The sequence below is a fragment of the Struthio camelus genome, chromosome 12 (genome assembly GCF_040807025.1).
Source record: "Struthio camelus isolate bStrCam1 chromosome 12, bStrCam1.hap1, whole genome shotgun sequence".
In the NCBI taxonomy this organism is placed as follows: domain Eukaryota; kingdom Metazoa; phylum Chordata; class Aves; order Struthioniformes; family Struthionidae; genus Struthio; species Struthio camelus.
In genome coordinates this window covers 8,737,508-8,759,138 of record NC_090953.1, presented here as the reverse complement: position 1 = coordinate 8,759,138, position 21,631 = coordinate 8,737,508, and the positions used below count along the sequence as shown (strand labels likewise).

General features: G+C 41.0%; 1 protein-coding gene across 1 annotated transcript in view; it reads right to left on the bottom strand.

Annotated features, from left to right (window-relative positions):
- AGBL1 (AGBL carboxypeptidase 1) overlaps positions 1-21,631 on the bottom strand; it is a 297,138-nt gene that overhangs the window by 204,450 nt on the left and 71,057 nt on the right. The window contains exons 15-17 of the mRNA XM_068958765.1: positions 16,807-16,894; positions 9,549-9,693; positions 6,308-6,461 (exon numbers count right to left, since the gene is read on the bottom strand). Of these exons, the coding sequence (XP_068814866.1) occupies positions 6,308-6,461; positions 9,549-9,693; positions 16,807-16,894 (387 nt within the window). The remainder of the gene's footprint in view (positions 1-6,307; positions 6,462-9,548; positions 9,694-16,806; positions 16,895-21,631) is intronic.

Sequence of the window (21,631 nt, the reverse complement as noted above, 5' to 3'; positions counted from 1 at the left end):
TTCGAAGAGCTAACTATCCATTTGTTCTATCATTTACCATAGCATCCTATGGCCTGAAGGGGCTAGTCGAATGATAGCTCAACCTTAACTATCTTTCAGAGTCTTACTGGCTCCTGCTTACTGCAGCATACCCAGCAAACTGGTTCTCAGCTTTGCTTTCCAAATCATTTAATTTGGCTCAGGCCAAATCATCTCATTTGGTTCAGGATGGTGGATATGGAAAACGCTGCTGTACCCACTCTATTTTTGAAGCTTCTTCATATTTATATTGGTTATGATGGGACTACTTCAGGTTATTATTTTTCTTCCTATCCTAATTAACCATTACTTATCATTTACTGAGCAGGAAGAGAGTTGAAGAACCATTCCATCATCCATCATTGTGAGCATCTTGTAGGCATGAACTTCTTAAACCTTCATGTTTTACACATCTCAGTGCCCCACTTCTGCATTGCAATAGGTGTAGATCAGCTGTTCCAGCTATAGAAAATCATTTATTAAAGTTCAATTCTTGTCTAAAAAGGGTCCCTGGACATTGCCATGTTCATTGCCTCTTGGAGACAATGGATCAAGTTTGTTTAATTTGCTTAAAAAAAACATGCTTGTTCCACCTGCCAAACTGGCAAACTCAGTCTACAAAACTGAATTCTGACAGACTCTTATGCTATCCCAAAGCACTTAGCTATGACAAGCATACTATGTTATTATATGCTAGGGCTATCCACATCTCATTACTAAGAAACAACACTTGCATAAGACCCTGAGATATAGGAAACAATGATGAGATTAGGTACTAGCTCCAAATTTGCAGTTGTCCATATCTGTTAAAAACTGGAGCATAAATTCAACAACCAGGAATAATACAGATCTCGCTAATGGATGTGGGTTAACTGCAGTGGTTAGCTGTCTGTCTAACAGGGAGTTTTAATAGAGCACAGTCACATACTACACCTTTGTATGTATGTATGTATGTATAATGTATGTATGTATGTATGTATGTATGTCAATTAAGGGTTTGCAAACTATTACTAAGTACAGGTGCATGCTATGCTTCTGCTAACACTGCCTTCACTGAGTTAACTATGTGGGGCAAGCCCCACAAAATAAGAGCTCTGCAAGCTCCTGTTAACTTTATCAAGATGAGCAGGGATTTGGCACCAAGATTTGAAACTTAGTCATTCTCACTGCTTCTGCATTCACTTGAGAATGCCTCTGAAAGCTGCTGGGAATTGCTCTACCTTGAAAAGTCCCTTTAACTTTCATCAGGCAACAACGTCTAAGGCTAGAGCTAACATAGCCAGGAGCAAACTTACCAAAGAGTAAGTGCCTTCCCAACCATTCTTTCCTTTCCAATCCCCAGCTCTTTTCATTTTCAGAGGCTCACAAGTGATAACTCAATACCCAAGGCAGGTGCAGTGTGGAAGCTCAACACACTCATGGGAGCTTGCAGAAACCTGTCTTTTTTAATATAATTCTAGGAGCTGCAGTCTTCTAAGGAAAAACTCTGCATAATTTGGAAAGTCAAATCTGCAGAGCGAAACTCTTTGAGAAAAGGAATAAGGGGGAGGGAAAGAGGAATGTAAAGAAGACAGACAAGAGGAGACAAAAAACAGTCCCTTCCTCTTGTCATTGATCTTTCCCATACACAGACAGAATGGGAAACTAATGGCTTTATCACAAGACTATGGGGGATACTGCAGTTGGAATGAGAAGCAAAGACACCCCTCCTTGCAGGACACTCAGTCTTCACATGAAGGCAGAAAGGGCAAGTTTAACCACAAAACAAGATACCCTCCGGTATACAGATGCCGATCTTCCATTTGTACACACCTGTGGAGCTCCAAAGCCCAACAGGAACCGCTGTCTGGCCTCTGACTTTCTGTTCCAGTCCCCAGGCCCTCACAGACACTAATCAAGTTTGAAAGCAAGTTGCTGTGCTGTTTGTAAGGGAGATATTGTGTGACAGAGATACAAAACACATGAAGTTAAAGAGTTCCTGGCTCATTTCTTTCCTTCCTCATATCAGTTTCAGAGTTGAGCATTTAATAAACATAATTCAGTACGTCACCATCACATGAAGTGGAGGGGAAGGCGAAAGGAGCCTAAGTGAATATCAAAGTCTCACATAAACTAGGCATAATGAAGAAAAACAGCAGCCCATTTTTCTTTCCTTCAGTATGCAGTAAGTGTGCAGTTTCAAGGAGCATGCATGGCTTGCACTTCCTATTAACAAGGCTCACATTAATAAATTTAACTCAGACAAATTTAACCATCCTTGGGCCACATTAATCAAAAACCTGACAAGAGCAATCTGAAAAAGTTGAGAGGGGAAAATAAAGCACAGTTGACACAGAGGATGTCATGCCCTCATCTTCCCCAGGCCCTCCCACTCTATTAGCACTTCCAGCAGCACAGTAACTCCTTCCCATACCACTCCTCCCAGGATGATCCTGCTCTCCTCCTAACACTCCTCACCCGATACCTCTTCTTCAGTGATACCTCTGTTTCCCACTCTCCAAGTATCTGTAGTAGAGAAGAAGGAAAATGATTTAGAATACTTAAGTATGATCATGTGCAACAGCTACTCAGCCTTGGAGAACGCATGTTTTATCTGTGTGATTGGTGCTATTGAAAAATCTCTCAAGGTGCAGATTAATGAATGTACAAAGGAGAAGAAATAAATTTGATAGGAAAGCAAAATGACTGCAGCCCACAGGAGCTTTGGATAGCCCAGAGCTCTGGGAGCAAAAAGAAAGGCTATCAATAATTTTTATTCATTACCCATGTGCTGAGTTCTCCAATGCTGGAGCTCTACACCACTTCCCAAGCTGAAATGCACATGCATGGAGACTGTACAAAGCAACTGGAGCTATTACTGGGAAAATCTCCACCCTTTGGACTCCTCATATGTAGCTCTTTAAATATTTGCTTTTTTGAGTTTTGTTTTCAGCCCGGAAAATATGGACAAACAAGTCCCTCCATTAGACAAACCACTTCACAGAGAAGGGCACGTCATACAAGATGAGGGAACTAAGAAGTAACTGCTGATCAAAGCTACACAAAGCAGCACAAATTAGGCTCAGTGCATCCCCCAAAGCCATAATTATCCAAACTGCTTAAACAAAATAAGCACATACATAATTATTCAGATTTGCCTACAGGCATCCCCACAGCACAAGAAATGATGTGTTGCGTTGCTGCTCTTCCACTTGATAAAACAACAGATATTTTCCATTATCTGAGGGTATCAGTGTTTACATTTATAGAGTCTGGGAAACCAGAGAGCAACTGTGTTGCCTTGCCTTGCCTTGCCACACTCTTCCCCAGACAGTTTCTATTTCAGTTCAGGCAGCTGGGTTTTGCGTGTGTTCTGACTGAGTTCAATCGGTTCACGGACAGATCTAGAAAGCCCTTAAGCTTACTGCATTACAAAGCTTCATAAAAAGGCTGTTTAGCTGCCCATGGTTTCATGGAATTTTGGGCAGAAATATGAGGTTCTACTGAATTCACCTAAGATCATAAATCAAGGGGTATTTCTCTCAAAAATAAAGAGAACCTTGGGCCATATAACAGGGATATAAACACAGATGCTGAATATTATAACACTCTGAACCATTCAGAACAAGTATCTGTTCAAATTTTTCACAGATCCTTTATGAATCTTTCAGCAAATCTGTGCTGAATGAGTAATCCAAGCCTACAGTACACAAGGATTGTTCAAGCCTAGCTTTCACAGACAGGTTAATGACCTTTGAAAGCCTGCCAGATTCAGTTTTACCACCACAGGCTGCATTCTGGTACACTCAGACAATATGGAGCTCCATGACAAAGCAATACTTTCTAACACTGTTACATTTACCTCATGGTGCTACGTAAGAGCAGTGTGACTCTCAGGGTATTGTGTGGATTGGTACTGTAGTGCCATTTTCTCGTGCTCCTCATTTCAGTATCTCTATCTCTCACTTATCTTGAGTATAGAGTATAAGTCCTGCAGACATAGACACCATCTGATTCGTCCCCACTGTACCACACCCAGCCCAATAAAATCTTAGTCCGGGGATATGTCCAAGGACTCTGGATAATAAGCAGTCTAGCCCATTATCAGCATATATGATTATGTTTCTCTCTTGTGGCTGGTGCCAAAGATGAAAACGTTCTTAACTCTTCTCACTTTAGTTCCATTGGTAGAGGCTGGTGATCTCCTTGCAGAATTTTTATTCTGATAACTGGGTCTGCATGTCTGTGGACTTGATTCATTACAATTGCATGGTGTTGCAGGACCCTAACAATTTCATTTACAAGCTCTTCAAAATCAGCTTTGGGTTTCCTCTGTCAAAAAAGCAAGGCTTTCAGAAAGTCTCATCAAAATCAACGAAGGCACTTAATCCAGTGGTTAGTGCATTCACCCAGCCTGTGAACGACCCCATTGCAAGTCCTTGCTCTGATAAATTCAATCATTATCTTAGCTTTTAGTTTGTAGTCTCATTGGAAAGGAGCATTCATTCCGGCAGAAAAACTTGTTCACTGCATGTCTCTTCTAGATAGTTCCAACACGCGAATAAAATATACGCCTATAATTTCTTTCAGTTGCCCTGTTAAGATCCACTTCTACCATGATATTTAAAAACCTGCTGTCAAAAGCTATCATCTAACCAGGTGATTGTCTTCAGTGTGCCAAAGGCTTCTTTATATATAACCACCCTCCCTCACCATAACTCCCACTCACTGGTGATTTGATTTTCTGTTCTATGTCATCATTATAATGGATCAAAAGTGCTTAACAGCAGCAATTCTCTCATCATTTCAGGCACGGACAGCACCCACCACAGCCAAACCCCTAATGGTGTGCTATATGTGCTACTCTAATGAAAATAATACTAATAACAGCAACATCAACAATACAGTTTTCTCTCTCTGACACTGCTTCCAGTTTCTAGCATTAAAGCTGTTTATATACCACTGTTTATATACAGCTGTTTATATATTCACTTTATGAATTCCCATGTAGGCTATCCTTGGCAACTTTTTGTGATCTTGCTTTAAAATTTCACCCTAGAATACCATGTTCATGCTCAGAAATGTGCTAATTACAGGGTAAATGCTACCTGAATGAAAATTGACTGACAATTATAATAAAAAGGTATAAATTCAGGATGATTTCACTAATGTTAGCCTAACTGCAATCGTTGTGCTCTAAACCTGAACCAGAAAAGATAGCAATAACTTTCACGAGCTCTGATATTTTAGCTTTCTTTTGGTGAATGAATATAGCATGGACATTATGAGGAGTGCTACTCACATATCACCACTTACAGCTGAAAGAGAATTCTGCAATAAGAAGTGATGTGGTTCATATCACAGCACCTCTTTGGATTCTTGTAGCTTACTATCTCTGTGAGATAATGATACACTTCTCCATAACATCCAAAAAGATCTTAACGCAATTTAAATTTCCACACTTCCTAAAAATTCCTCAACTCTGTTACAGAAGTGTGAAAGTTTATGCCTTGTTCCAGACTCAGAAAAAAAGGTTGCCCTCTCTCAGTCAGCCTACATACCAGTACTTGGTCATTTAGGCTCGCAAATCAAAGCCAACCCAACATGCTGCTAGCCAGAATCATCTTGTCACTTGCCACGGATTACAGAAACTTAACATGTCCACATTGTTAATCAAGCCCATTTAAGTTCTAAATCTTTGACTCACAACGAAAAACAACCATCTCTAGGTATAACGTGGCAACTATGATATTTACCACTAGGTTATACACCAAAGGTCAGGACTAGGACAGAATGCAAGGAGCAATACTGCGTCCGGATGGATCTATCAGGTGCACTGGATGAGGCTGAGTGCAATGACAAGAGATGGAATTTGACCAGGACACTGCAATTACCATCCACAGCTGGGAAAACAGTGATCTTTTACTTTTTTGGAAAGTTTGAAACTTCAAAAGAAATAGATCATTTCAATTTGGAATGAAAACAAAAAAAATCAAACTGCTTGTTGAACTGATTATTTGAGCACGGTTTCTTGCTGCTGGAGCCATTTGATGTTGAACTTTGTAATTGTTTCAGATTGTTAGAGAAAAACTTGAAGCAAAAAATGATTTCAGCTCTCCTCCACCACCACCACGTAAATCTGTCATTTAAAAACAAGTTGTAATTGGCTATTCCCCATTTTCAGATTTCTTCTTCCAAAAGGAGAAAGGCAAAAAAATCAACTTGTTCACAAAACAGGTTGTCATTGCAAACTTCTGACATGACCACAAGTCGCCATCATCTTTTTTTTATGCTTCATTTGGCTACTTACAGAATTGCTCCAAGTCATCCCTTTTTTTAGATTCTGGCATGGCAGTGATTGTGAGCAATGGGCATGGATTTCCTCCTAGTGTCTGGCAGAGCGTCTGCTGCCTCCAGTAAACCTTCCTGGGGTTCCTACTTTGTTCCAGGATGTCAAGATGGGACTGAGAAAGAAGTAAGGAAACAGATTTACAAGTGAGTTCACAGTCTATAAAACCTCATTTTATTCCACTAGTTGTATATCATTATTGGTACTAATTTCCTCTCTTTCAAGCTTCCCAGCCTTCTCTCTTCTGCCAACTACCATTGTGTCCTTTTACATCCTGCAAATATGCACAAACTGTTCAGCATACAACCCAATTCACTTAAGCTGCACAGGATTATCACTCATATATTACTTCACCTGAACAGTTCCTATGTGCTTCTCTTATTAGTGTAATGGAATTTTATGCATACATGAAGTCCAGAAGAAAACTGCCTGGTCTTTGCATTTTAATAGGGACTATGTAGTAAAATGTGAGAAACTAGTCATTTTTGAGCGTTTGTAGAACTGACTGATTATCTGTCAAGCGTATGCCAGCAAAACTCAGGAACAACTCTGCACCAGAGGCAGTCAAAAAGTTTACTTCAAAACAACATTTTGTATAATTGGTGGTGGAGAATCTGACAAAATAGTGTCTTTCCAGGAAATTATTTAAAAGGGGGATTTTTTCCCCCAAAGTCAATAGTTGGTGGTTTTAAATAATTCTTAAGAAGTCCAACAGTTTCTTGAGAAATTTGAGAAAAAGAATTGGCAGCTACAAGAAAAATATGTCTTTTTGGAACTAGTTCTGATCACCTCATTAGATACATAGGCACTTGCCACCCACACACCAGATGACGTGCAGTGTCTGTGGCTTACTCTCTCTGTTTACACTGTAATTGCAAGCAGCAAAGATAACTACAAGTAATCCCCTTGCAGGGTGCTGCTATGTGCCATGGAGCACCAGTTGTCTTTAGGTTGCTAGAAATAGGTATATTACCTTATGCACGCTTGTCCTAACAGATCTTTAACTAAAACACACCAATTTACTTCACTGAACAATCCTCACACAGTTACTTTTTGTATTTACAGGTTAGGGCTAAATTTCAGATAATAATGTTTAAGGAACCAGGCATTCCTGTTCCTCAGATCTTGGAGTTACCTTTCTTTCACACTGCTTTCTCAGAATCCATTTGAAAGCATTCACAGGACTGAAATTTACAGTTGTCTATGTCATAAAACAATTAACATTGCTCTATAAAGTGAATTCAATTATTAGATCCATCTAATGATCTTGCACAGATACAAAGGGCTCAATATAATCAGTTACTTGTGTTCCTGGTATCCAGTGAAACATAATTGGATACAGCCACCATAGAGATTTCAGCTTGATGTTCAAACCATTAACACTTTAATGTAAAAATAAATAGATTACTGTTCATAAAATAAATGTAATTACTAATGGACAAGAAGTAATGAACTGTGGAGTGCATCCAGTTCAAACAGTATTCCTCAACGTGTGTTTGCGTGTAAATGTCTGTAACTATTAAATATATGTGATATTTAAAAATATTTCCAAATTACTAACTCCACATACAAGTTTATCTTCTTCCCAAAGCACTATGTATTTAATTGAGCCCTTGGGTTTCTAATCACTTTTAATTTATTACTGATATGTAAAACCTACATACTTCACCAATGGACAAATGCTTTAGAATGAAACCTACTGATGCACAAACTTGATTTAGTTTTTCACTGTGGAAATTAAAGTAACAGGGAAAATGTGTAAATCCCATCACACAAGACATTTTAAATTACTCTGAGCAAAATAGCTTTTTAGAATATATTAGAGGCAACAGTTTTGCTTTGACCAAAAAGCTGAACAGGACAATCTGTCAGTCTTATCCATCCCTAATTCCTATTTAGCAAATTTTGTGGTCCTTACTGAGTTTGAGTTCATTTAAACTTTTTCTTGGGCAAAATTCCCTTTAATTTCAACAAGCATTTTATTTGAAGAGGCAGTGAAATACTTCAAGATTTGGCCCTGCAAGTTTAGAAATAACATCTTTTTCATCTCAGTTCTATTCATTCAGGAGCAAGTGAGATATTCAGAGATTCCCAGAGCATACAGACTCTCCAAGTCTCTCTTGCCTTTGTGCCAGCAGAAGGTAGAAATCAATAACAGTAAAATTATGATGAGGCACTGCACCTCAGTAATAAAGTATTCAGTGGACTGATTCACCAACATTCCTCGGTATCACATTTGTCTTTTCCCCTGAAGATTGTAGTATATACATGCCTTCAAGGCTTTAGGTCAGATCCTACTGCTGGAATGCTCTCTCTCTCTCTCTCTTCTGCATTGATTCAAAGGAGAACTGGTACCTGTAAGCCCATTGACAAGTGAGCTTGCAGGCATAGTTTGGACTGTGAGGGCTTGACTGGACTTATCTCAGATACTGAAAGCAGTTTCTCCGAACATCATAACGTGATGCAAAGCAGTTGACAAGAGATTGTTGTTCGCGTGGAAATGAATCAAACCCAAACTATGCTGGCCATATGCAGAGCAGCATGGCTAGTAAGCAAGAGAGGATATTTCGTTTCTCTCTGCAGCCTATTCTTTCATATCTGATAATGGTAAACTGCTACCAACCTGATAAAAGCTAAAAAGTTGAACTTCACCAAGCCACACATGCATTTATTGCCTAGAACGAAAGGGACTGGCAATAGGAATTCATAAAAAGAGGACTGAACCAACTGGAACTAGAGGAAGCAGCTAACCAATAACACACAAATGAGGACCAGCACTGCAGTATTGCTGGGTGCAGCTCTGAAAGCAGAGCTGTTCCGTTTTGTCAAAAAGAGGAGCAAGCGGTCTTCACTTCTGACTTGCCATTACCACTATCCTCCTACTTCTCACCCTTTCAGGAGAAGGATCCTGCAACCCGGAGGAAATTGAGATGTTTGCTTTGCCTTATCTGATGACTAGCATTAAAAAAAATGGTTTGTGTCCCAGCTTATTCCATACAGAAATCTCTTTTCTACTACCACATTCTGGGCTCCATAGTTGACAGAGGGTTGAGTTTACAGGCAAAGTAATTAAAGTCTGAGGATAATTAACACCCTGTGAGAACAGGTCTCTGTGCTAACTCTGAATCTACTGAGATTCTGCTGAAGGCAGCTCCAATCTGTCAGGCCCATTAGCTTATCTAGATGCATATATCAGCATTACCATCATTGCGGAGTAGGTGTAGGGGTAATGGTAGGCCAGGTAGCAGATATCGTCTTTATGAGGGAAGGTGATACTGAAGGCAAGCGTGTAGTAGGATTTTCTCCTTATGCCTCCTGCTGTAGCTGCATAGCTGCGGTAGTGGTTTCTGAAAGAAGAGAAAGAGGGGGAAGAGGTTATCACTTCTGGATGCACCTTTGAAGTGGTCATGAAAGAACTACACATTCAGAGAAGTGAATCACCTTGAAAGACTTTTCACTTCAGGCTGCAGCTGGGCTCCAAACTCAACCAGCTGTTGTACTAAGCCTGGGAAGGCCCCATGCAAGTACAATCAATCCGATTCCAGCAATGGACAGGTACAAAACGTAACACAGTGCTAAACAACACTCAGTAACACAGCAGTGCACCTACAGACTGTGTAAAAGAAAGAAGGTTAGAGAAACCGTGGTACCAGCAGACATGGAGATGCAAGCCAGATTCACAGTTGTCTTGGGATTCACTCACGAGTGAGCAAAGGCCAGCAGAGAGCAGGGAGTCAAGAAGCAGAGCACTGTGCGGCAGCACTGGGCACAGTCAGTCCCAGCTAGTCATGTGTTGCTGACAGATGGGAGCGCTCTCATGGAAAATAAGAGTTTAATTTGGTAAAAAGTGCAAATAAGAAAGAGGCTAACGAATGCTAGTTCACATTCTGCAGTATAGACATATCTAAACTAATGCATCGGGCTAACACTGCTGTATTGCTTCTGATGTCCAAGTTATCTTGGTTAAAGCTGCATGTGCCTTTTCACATTCCCGAATTACGCCATGTGAAAATGTTTTGTGAGACCCTGGAGGCCTGAAAAAAATAAATATCCTGCTGGAATAAGAAACTGAATAAGTCATTCAGTCCCAGCATAGGGCATTGAAGAAGAGGGATGCTGTAGAAAAAAGTTAGGGCATACATAAAATCTTTCAAGTATCATCAAAGGCTCTCTCCTGACTATGAAGGGGAGGGAAGTGGGTTTGGGTAGAGACTTCCTATGTAGAAAAAATGACCTCATGCAGATTTACAGGTCATGAGCTAACCAAAATCCCCTCCTTGGCTTCCTCCCTTCCAATTACTTGAGCCTTGCCCTGTCAGGGAGCAGTAAGGGCCGGCTGCTCCCTGAGGGACAGGGAGCCGCGGGCAGCATCACAGCCAGTAGGGCAGAGGCCCAGGGACGGCAGTTAGGTTCATCCAAGAGCCCGGGTCATCAGGCATGTCCACCACGGTGGTGAGGCAGAGCTGAGGGCAAGCCAGGAAGTCAGTTCACAGGTCAGGGTCCCAGTCAGCAGGGTTCGTGGCCAGGCAGGCGTACAGCTGTGACCAAGCTGGAGATAGGCAGTCCTACAACACAGCGCAGCAGGGACTGAGGGCCCTGGGCTGAGATGAAATGGGGCTCTTGGGCCCATGGGCAAATCAGGTGGATGGAGACCCCAGTGAGGCTACTCAGGGCTACTAAGTCCTATTAGTGCACTCAAGGCCCTGACATCCCTTCATTAAAACTACAGAAATCTTAAAGTGCACTTCTCCATCTGGTTTCAGGGTAGAATCTCTTGCAGGAGACTTACTCTCATAAAGAGATAACTTTAGGATGAACAAGAAAGTTATTTTAGCAAAGATGAAGAGACAATTCATGCACTTTAAGGAGAAGCTTCGCAGCAAATTGCATCCATAAGTACATTTCAAACAATATTTTCCCCACATTGCACCAATTATGCTGTTGCAGAACCTTCTGACTCTGAAGCACTGGGAGGTTTCTTTGACAAATGTTATCATCAATGTCGCATTAAAATGCAAAATACAGGAGGCAACCAAAAGATGCAATTTCAGCTCCTGAAATTTACAATACTAGTTTATTTTGCTGCTGTTCATTTTTATTCAAAGGGGTGGAGTGAAAAGATAATTATTCTTGTCAAATTCTCCAAAATAATCAGCTCTTTTTCATAAGGAAGACATAATGCAATACTGTTTTTTTTTCACCTGAATTCAGTAGTCAGAAACATGTAGAGTGAATGATACTGACTGCATCAATAGATAGTAAAGGAACACTGAGTCACAGTGGCAAACTGAGAAGCCTCTGACTTTATCCTCAGCTGAGCCCTTCACCCCAACATTTCTTTTACAGATGAACTACATTAACATCGGACAAAGAGACTGAGATTAAAAACGCAGTGAGTTCACAAATAAACATCTATTTAGCTACTACATATGCATTTCAATTGGTCCAGGATTTCAGGCTGATGTTTTTTAAGTCAGGACAATGCTATTTGATTTAGTTCCTGTTAATTTGGACAGTGAAGGATAATTAAGAACATTTCTTGTATAGTGTACAAGATAAGTATTCATCTCCCCAGACTCTGTTGTACTCAGTGTCACTTAGAAGGTCAGATGACCTTATCCATAAAGAACTATCAGAAAGTGCTGCAATTTTCTGACATATTCCAGAGTTCCCCTCTCCAAGTTCACATTTCTAGTCAGAGGTGTGGGGTGAAGTGGGTCGTACAGGCAATTACTGCCGAAACATCTTCCATACACTTTTGGGAATGTGTTGCCGCCTGACTCACTTCAGTAAAGGCTTCTCCCTCTATTTGTAATTCTGCAGTCAAAAATGTCTCCCTGTCTAAAACGGCCACTTTACTCAGAAATTTTGCACCACCAGATACCTCTGATCTTGCTACCCTAGCAGTCAATGCTCCTTACTCCTGACAGTACTCTGATCTCATCAGCCTGAGGGAACCTATGCACAGCTCTTGCACTACATCGCTTAGCAGCACATTTCATTCTTGTTTTGAGCACCTCTGCAGTTCCAGCAACAAGCTTACCACCAGAGTAGATATTTCTGCACTTCTGAATCACTTCTTGATACCTGCTTCAATCTATAGCAAACTACCTAATAGTAAGTTTACAACTGGCTTTGTGAGGCTTCAATATTCTTCACTCGTACATTAAAAAGAAAAATCACCTGTGCATAAGCAGTGTAAATGACCATGTTTTCCTACAGCAGATAATCTGGTCTCCTCACAATCCACCATGTAATGCAGTACTGACATAGAGACAACACAATTTCCCTAAGGAACTGTAGCGTCATGCAGTAGGAGGTACTCATTTTCTGTCTGGAGAGCATGAATGTATTTTTGCCTTTCATCTGTCTGGACTTGAGGGGAGGAAAAAGACCCTATCAAGATCTGGTCCTCACTACCTTATTTGTGTTTTCTTTCCAAAAATGTTCCCAAAGGTTTGCTTGCATTCCAAAAGCTAATACACTGGTTATTAGAAAAGAAATAAGAGACCAAAGGGTGTTTTTAGCAGCATGCAAGCTGTATCTACTGTGACTTTCAGTCACTCTCTGTAATAGTTAAATCATTTTACTTACTGTTCTCCTTCAGATATAATGTGCAGGTAGTATATTTCTAACATAGGTGTGATTGAAAATTAATTAATAATAATTACTATAATACTTATCACTTATTCTATACAGTAATTTTTCAAGCTTCAAAGTCCTTTGCAAGCTTTATTTAACTAAAATTTGCCTCCCATTCATCTGTTCCCATTCTTTGAGTGGCTGATAAGCAACGGTAATTATCCACCTTTTATAGATGGGGAAACTGCGACATAGACAGGTGAAGCCACTTGGCCAAAGACACAGGCATGCCAGTCAGTAAAGGAGATGGACTGGAACTCAGGAATTCAGCATCACCACGCTATAAAAGAACAACACGTTGCACTCACCCTGTGCTTTCACTTCCTGCCTGCAGCATTTAATCCAGTAAAAAGCACTGGAAGGTGATGGAGTATGACATAGTGTCAGCTTAGACTAAAGCCGCAGAGGAAAATATCTCTATCCCAGATTTCTAGGCCATTTGAAAATAGAGTCTAAATTTATAGTAAACTATTTATCACTTATTTTCTGCTGCTGATGCATTCCCTTCATCCAAAACTGGAGACTGGTGTCTTTGTTTTACAACATACCCCGATCTTCTTACATCACTAAGTATGACTGGTACTGCAATATACTTTAGCAACACCTTGGCTTATACCAGATACGAGCATTGTTTAACAATTCATGGACATGGCTAAATTCAGTTGTTATTTTGGGGTCTGCCACACTATACACTGGAAAACATACAACACAGCTTCCCTTCCAATGGTCAGATCCATGTTAGGGTATCTTTATTTTCAAGACTGAAGGTAGACTGCTATTCAAAGCAGCATATTCTCATAGCCATCTCCCTACTAAGGCCTACAGTCATATTGCCAAGGTCAGGTTTTATTGGTGTCTCAGCCCTCTCTTGCAGATATCACCAGAACTGAGAAGTGAGATGTCGTTTTCTGGCACATTTCAGCATTTTCTTCCCTCGTAGGAATCAACCAGGTGGCCTGCTAATGCTAACTACGATGTTTTCTTCTAATACGATTATAAAGATACTGAAGAGAAAAGAGAAGACCCAGTTCTGACACCGCTATGATCACCAAGCAGCCACTTCTTTAATGACGATGTGAGAACAAAACACTCCATGCACCTCGTTACTATCTGTGAACTGACTATTGTCTGAAAAAGCTGGAAGTTAGATAATATGCTTAGAATGAGCCAAAGAAACCAAAGGTGTAAGCGCATTCTCATGAATTCAGCATGCTGCCATTGTTCCTTAAATAATTTGCTGGAAATGAATATTCTTCAGTGCATAAAAGCTGCCAAGACAGCAAGTGAATTAGATGATCTTATAGTAACTGCATCTATGTTTGTCATAGGTGTATCCTGTCACTTCATGGGGAGGCAATAAAATAGAGCAGAAGTGTCACTCAGCTTCCTTTTCATAAGAGCACTGCTAATATTCTCCCTAGGATAAAAAAGTGTCTTCTGAGACATACGGGAAAGGCACATGATGACAGAGCTGTGTCACAACATTCATCTTTATGAGTGAACTATCCCATCTTCAGAGAAGATGAATGTCAGCAAAGATCAGGCAATGTGCATCACCCAGACATCTTGTGAGTGTGCCTTTCCTCCCACTGTCCTTCAGCTCAGAGGCTGCTATCAGTCAGAGCTGTGGAGTAAAAGTAATAAGAGCATCTTTGAGTTTCTCCTTATTCCTGTAAGTGTATCACTCTCTTTCCAAGTTTACGATCACCTCGTGGTAAAAGGAATTAGATGAGATTTTCTTCAAAATCAGCCAGTCCCTTAGATATCCCTAGGATAACAAGCAGTTATCCCAGATGCACAGATTGACATATAATTCAATGTACAATTATAAAACACCGAATATTCCAAATCAATACAACTCCATTCTCTCACATACTCGAACAAGAATCTGATTATAGGCTTAATTGTGCAATTGGCTTAATCTCAGAAGTCAGCTGCTATTTAATCACTGCACAATAACTGCCTTGTTAACGACATCAGAAGCCACTGCTATGGTAATCAGCATGTAAGGTTTGCTCAGCCTGCCCCTACTGGTGCCATTTCTCTCTTGCACTCAGAAGCCCACAGTCGCAGAAGCCGAAGGCTATGGGCATGCAAAGGGAAGCCACTGCACCACAGCATATAAGCACAACAGATCTAGAAGTGGAAAAGATTAGGTGAATAAAGGTTGGTGAAGAGTATTTCAAGGACAATGTAAAATTGTTATTTGAATTGTTACAGACAAGATGACAGATCAAAAGAGGATCCTCTCAACCCTAGACCCCCAAAAGAGATCACTACAGAGATTTGGGGTATGTTGGAATTTTCTTTTCTTAAAACACAAGTTTGAGATTCTGCTGCTTCTGGAAGGCAGCCCACTGCCATTGTTTGGGTTTCTTGTCTCATCAAATCCACTAGTGAACACAGCCAGCTCTGAATCTTAACAGTAAAATTGTTAACTTCAACAAAAATACCATTCCTCATAAGGAGAAAGACCATTATTTTAACCTGAGTTCTAAAAAATCCCTCGCTACATGAGCTTGCGAAAAAAGGACTATTGGTTACTCTGTCAGAAAAGTTTAACTCTGTCCTGAGATCACTACCTACAATGTCAGTCAATTGATGTTACTGTTAATTGTGTTAATGTCTTTCTGTTTTGTATTTCCCTGTCTGTCAGTAGTCCCTGAATGGCCCCAGCCCTGTACTTCAAACGTGAGGTATTTGGGGCAAGGGCCACCCTTTTGTTTTCTGCTTCTAAAGTGCCTAAAACAGTAGCCACAGAGTCCTGAGACACTGAAGAACTTTGGTGATGCAAACTGGTGAATAAGCATCATAACACAAAAAGTGTATGTGAATGAGAAGAACAAAGAAAGTGGGAAGATTTGTCACTCAGATATTCTCATCCCAGCTTTCAAATCACAACAGGTAAGGCCAATTAACCCAAAATGCTACAGTATTTGGTTATTTGGCTTCTTCTGCAGTGCTCTACCAGTTCACCTCCAAAATATTACCTCCTCCTCTTCCTGTTGCAGGCTCCTCTTCCTGCTTGCACCACCCCAGGCTACATCATTCCTGGACACCCCACTTACAGGCATTCAGCCAAAAACCTTACTTAAACCTGTAATTTTCCTATTTTTTCTATTTTGTCCCCCAGCCTTCAACTCTGCCTAGACTTTCTGATACAAAACATACCAATTACTATAGTCCTGAAAACCCTTTCCATCTTTATCTACAAAATAATTAATAAATGTTGTGGATGAATTTTTGGAAGCCTTGAGAAAATGAAATAGGGTTCATTCAGCTTACTGAATCTCCAAGACCCTATGGTATAGAAACAGATTCATAAACAAATACATATTTGCATCTGTGCACCTATATATTTATCTACTTGTGCATATGCTAACCCTTTCCTTACTATACTCAGTTCCTATGTCTCTTACAAAAGTTGGTGTATGCAGAAGAAAAGCAATGACTCCATCCAGCTCATTTCTTCCTGGACAGGGAAAAACCACCTACAACATCTCTATGGGGAAAAACTTCCTCATATTCCTGGCTGCATCAGCAAGGTTTAAGCATCCCCAGTCAGTTCTTTTTCCTCCTTCTCTCTAGGGAAGAGAATTCTGCACATGCCCTCTTTCTCCCCAGGTACCTAATATAAAGATTTCACTTGTAGCTGTTTACTGAAGTTGGAAGCACAGAACACATTGGACTAGCACCAGTTTAGAAACATTTGAAACAGGTAGCAGTGGTAGTCAAAGTTTAACAACATCAATACATTTAACAGGAAGGGAACAGGCGGAAAGGGAAGCCACAAATAATTCACCAAAAGATGCACTTACTTGTAGTAGCTGATATCATAGCCCACCCGAAGCCATTGAGGCCTGCCCTGGAGAGCTTCCTTCACTGAATACATGACCAGCTGCATGCCTACATAAAACAAGACCATTTCAAGTGACAAGTGGCTTTCCCTGCTGGCAAAAGCATGGGTGGGAAAAGGCATGGTGGGAAGGAAAGGGAATGCAAGAAACATCTTTATTTTATCTGTGCTCTCTCTGCAGACAGTTTATACAAAGTAAATGCGTTTCCCCACAGTCCCAGGCTTGGCTCTGTTGAAGCTATGTCTGTATAAAAGACATGGCCAGAGGAAGTAAGCTGAATGGAGTTCATTAGAATATAAATTATCCTGCTGGCCTTTGCAGAGGAGGACTTCAAGCAGTTCTATTTATTTATTTATTTTAGACAGATGAAGGGAAATAAGAGAAAAACAGGAATCAATGTACCAAACAGATCAATAATTTGGTTTGTCCAGTATTTCTTCCTTGGTCACACCATTTTTGAATCCTTAATCCTACCATAACATTAGAGAACTGTGGTACATCTAGTATCATTCCTTTAAAAAGCAACAAGTAAAATTAAATGTCTTAGCAGAAGGTTTAAAACCTGCCATGAGACCTAAATAATATTGGTTGTGCTATAAATGCTGACAATGATAATATCCATCTTTCTACCATATAATACTGGTAGATGACTTCTTCCTGACCTCCAAAATATTATCATTTCATGCCCTGAGGTATGAGATTTTCTCTCTAATCTGTATTGTGCACACACTATTCACAGCTGCATGAAGCCAGCCTATTTGCAGGCAGTTTTTCTATCGAGTTCTGTTGCTCTATACACTTGCCTGCTCTTTTACAGTCCAAGGTTCTTGCTCTCATCAGTAAAGCTCTCCTACCCCACATATACATTTATTTCCCACTGTTTCCTCTTCCCTGCACGTCTTTCTCCTTCACCCTTTTCAATTGAATACCTTCCTCCAGACTGCTCTGTATATCTGTTCAATGGTGCCTCCACAGTCTGATGGTCAAGTTGTACAGTAGCATCAGTGTCACAGACTCACAGAATCATTGAGGTTATATGTACCTCCAGAGTTCATCTAGTCCAGCCTCCCTGCTCGAGGCAGTATCAACTACAGCAAGTTGCTCAGGGCCATGCCCAGTAGGGTCTTGAGGATCTCCAAGTACGGAGACTCTATTTCTCTTGGCAATCAGTTCCAGTGTTTGACCACCCTCACAGTAAATAAGTTTTTTCTTATGTTTAAATGCTATTCCCTATATTTCAATTTATGCCCATTGTGTCTTGTCCTTTCACTGGATACTACCCAAAAGAGTCTGGCTCTGTCTTCTTTACTCCTTCCCTTTAGGTATTTATATACATTGATTAGATCTCCCTTGAGCCTTCTCTTCTCCAGGCTAAAAACCTCCAGCTCTCAGCCTCTCCTTGTATGAGAGATGCTCCAATCACTTAATCATCTTTATGGACCTTCGCTGGACTTGCTCCAATATGTCCATGTCTCTCCTGTACTGGAGAGCCCAGAACTGAACACAGCACTCCAGATGTGGACTCACCAATGCTGAGCAGAGGGAAAGGATGACCTCCTTCGACAGGCTGGCAATGCTCTTCGTGTTGCAGTGCTGGCCTTCTGTGTTGCAAGGGCACATTGCTGGCTCATGGTCAACTTGTGGTCTACCAGGACCCCTATGCTCTTTTCTGCCAAGCTGCTTTCCAGATAGTCAGCCCTTAGCATGTACAGGTGCATGGGGTTATTCATCCCCAAGTGCAGGGCTTTGCAGTTCCCTTTGTTGAATTTCAGTTCAAAAGCCTTGCTAAATTCAAAATAAACAACATCTACTGCTCCGTCCTCATTCACTAAGGTAGTCATTTCGCTGCAGAAGGGTATGAGGTTGGTCAAGCATGACTTCCCCTTCATAAATCCATGCTAACTACTCTTAATCACCTCCTTGTCCTTAATATGTTTGGAAATTGTTTCCAGGATTGCTTCACCATCTTCCCAGGTATCAAGGTGAGGCTGATCAGCCTGTACTTACACAGATCCTCCTTCTTGCTCTTCTTGAAGATAGGACTGACATTTGCTTTCTTCCAGTGCTCAGAAACATCTTCTGATTGTCATGGCCTTTCCATGATAACTAGGAGTTGTCTCATAATGATATCAGCCAGCTCCCTCGGCACTCATGGATGCATCCCATCAAATCCTATAGACCTGTCTATGTCCAGTGTATTTAGATGTTACCTAACCTGCTCCTCCTCCACCAACAGTAAGTCTTCATTGCTCCAAATTTTCCCATTGGCCTCAGGAGCCTGGGATTCCTGAAGGTAAATTTTGTGTGTAAAACTGAAATGAGGAAGGCATCGAGTACCTGGGCTTTGCCATGTCCTTTGTCCTCAGGTCCCACGTCCCATTCAGCAGCAGGCCCACAATTTCCTTAGTCTTCCTTTTGCTGCTGATACTCCTTTAGAAGCTCTTCACATTGCCTTTCACATACCTCGCTAGATTCAACTCCACGTGGGCTTCAGCTTCCTTAACCCCAAGCATGCACACTTGGATATTGTCTCCCTATACTCTTCCTGGCTCACCTGACCCTGCTCCAACCTCTCGTGTGCTTGCTTTTTATGCCTTAGTGTTTTTAGGAGCTCCTTGTTCATCCATGTAGGCCTCCTAGCCACTTTCATTTGACTCGCTGCAGATCAGGATGGACTGTTCTTGAGCTTGCAGGAGGTAATCCTCAAAAATCATTAGTAACGTCATTAATACTGATGGCATATTTTCATAAGCATCCATTTGATTTCCCTTCTTCCTTTGGGTTCCTCTGTCAAAACTCTCCAGCCCTTTAAGAGCTGGCAAATATACCAGCAGACCTAGTACTACACTATACCACAGCCAAAGGTGAAAGGGAAAGGCGTTTCAAACACAAACTAGTCTACAGCTAGGACCCCTCTATTGCTGTTTCATGAACCAGAGACACGAGCTACATATAAGAAGTGATTCTGCATCAGGTTCCAGAACAAAGACCACAGTGAATCATGAGAGACGCAAACCTTCCCAGAAGCCCACTTCATCAGACAGGGTGGATATGTGGCTCAAGGGCTATAATGTCCTTAACATCCAAACTTTCAGCTCTTGCCCTTCTCCATAAGACGCAGTATAAGAACACATACAATGTACCCCCTCAGAGTTGATGTTGGTCTGTCATCTCAATTCATTTCAAGAAATCAGTCTTTTCTTTCCATTTTCCCCATGGAAACATTCAGTTTTAGAAAACAAACAAGTCAGGCTTCTGGTAAAATCTCAGTATTTTCCACAGTAGACTGAATTGGTGGAAAAAAAGGAAGGAAACAGGTGGGGGTTGCACTTCCTGAGTTGCTCTGCTCCTTGTCACAAACGTTCCATTACATATCTTTTGCTGATGTGAAAACTACACAGTGCCATCTAACCAAGAGCAAAAGGAATGGGAAAATCAAAACCCACTGGTAAACATGAGCTGTTAAATATTGCCACCTATGGCACTTTGTCACTAAATCAGGACTGGAAGCTTCTAGTAGTATGGCATGGACGTTAGCCCAGGAAAGTGCAGAGGGATTATAACAAATAAACAGCATCTCTTATCCACAGTCTGTATAAATGTTACACACGTGCTAGAAGGGGTAGTGAGCCTCACTCAGGCAAGCCAGATAGCTAGAGTTTCAGTATCCTCTCAAAGCAGCAGGAGCAACCCGCAGAAAAACTGCCTTAACAGCCAATCTCTCCTACAAGCCATAAAAAAGCAAGTCCTTGCTTAGCCTCCTCACACTGGATGGTATTTTCACATTTTTCTTCCAAACATGTATTTTTCATTACATGCTTGAAGATGTGAGTCATGTCCAATATCAGGCTTACAAAACAAGGTGATAAAGGCTAACAACAGTCCAAATAACAGGCAACAAGCAACCTTCCACCAATAACTGCCAGAATCTCTAGATACGAAGCCACTGGTGGCAGTATCAGAGGTTTCAATGGGATTTGCAATAGGAAGGATGCCAATACATCCTGCCTTCAGGCTGCTACCAGGCACAATCACACTGAATTGTTTGGTAATTCATGGGAGCAGAATATGATGACAACACAAAATTCATTTTCATTTGGGATCTATATGAGTACTTGAGCTCCAGCCCTTAGGGCTAAAGTGTAAATGCCTTTTAATTCATTATGCCACTCTCCCAGCCAGTTTCACAAATACGTTCTAGCTCCCAGTGCTATTGCTTTTAGGTACATTGATCCTGAGAGAGTTCCCGTGGTGATGTCGAAGGCTATATCCACATGGCTTCAGAGGAATGCAAAGTCTGGTATTAGAAGCTTATTAAACATTCTGTGTCAGGTCTTGAGATGGTGTAAATTAACACAGCGCCATGGAAACAAATTTTAAAAACTACCTATACCAGCTAGGAATTCAAGCCACAGTCTCCATGCAGAAGAAATAATTTTTGTTCTAAAACGGGCGTTGAAAGCTGGCATTTCCCCTGCCTATTTCTGAGCAGTGCAGCTTTCCTCTTGAACTACAGACTGTGACAAGAACTCAAACACAGCAAGGAATAGATTTTTTTTATCATTAATGTCACCAGAAGTCTGAGCAGTTCGGACTGTAGAGGCAGAGAAGACTTTCCGGATAAACCCAAAGAATCATGGATATTTATTTGAGTATTATCCATATTTATTTACATTTTTGAAGACCTCTCCAATCTCATGTTGCTAATTCAATCCCAACAGATCCCCTTCCTTTCCTCTCCAAACCCCAGTGCCATTCTTCCAAAGTTCTGGTCTCTAATCACAGA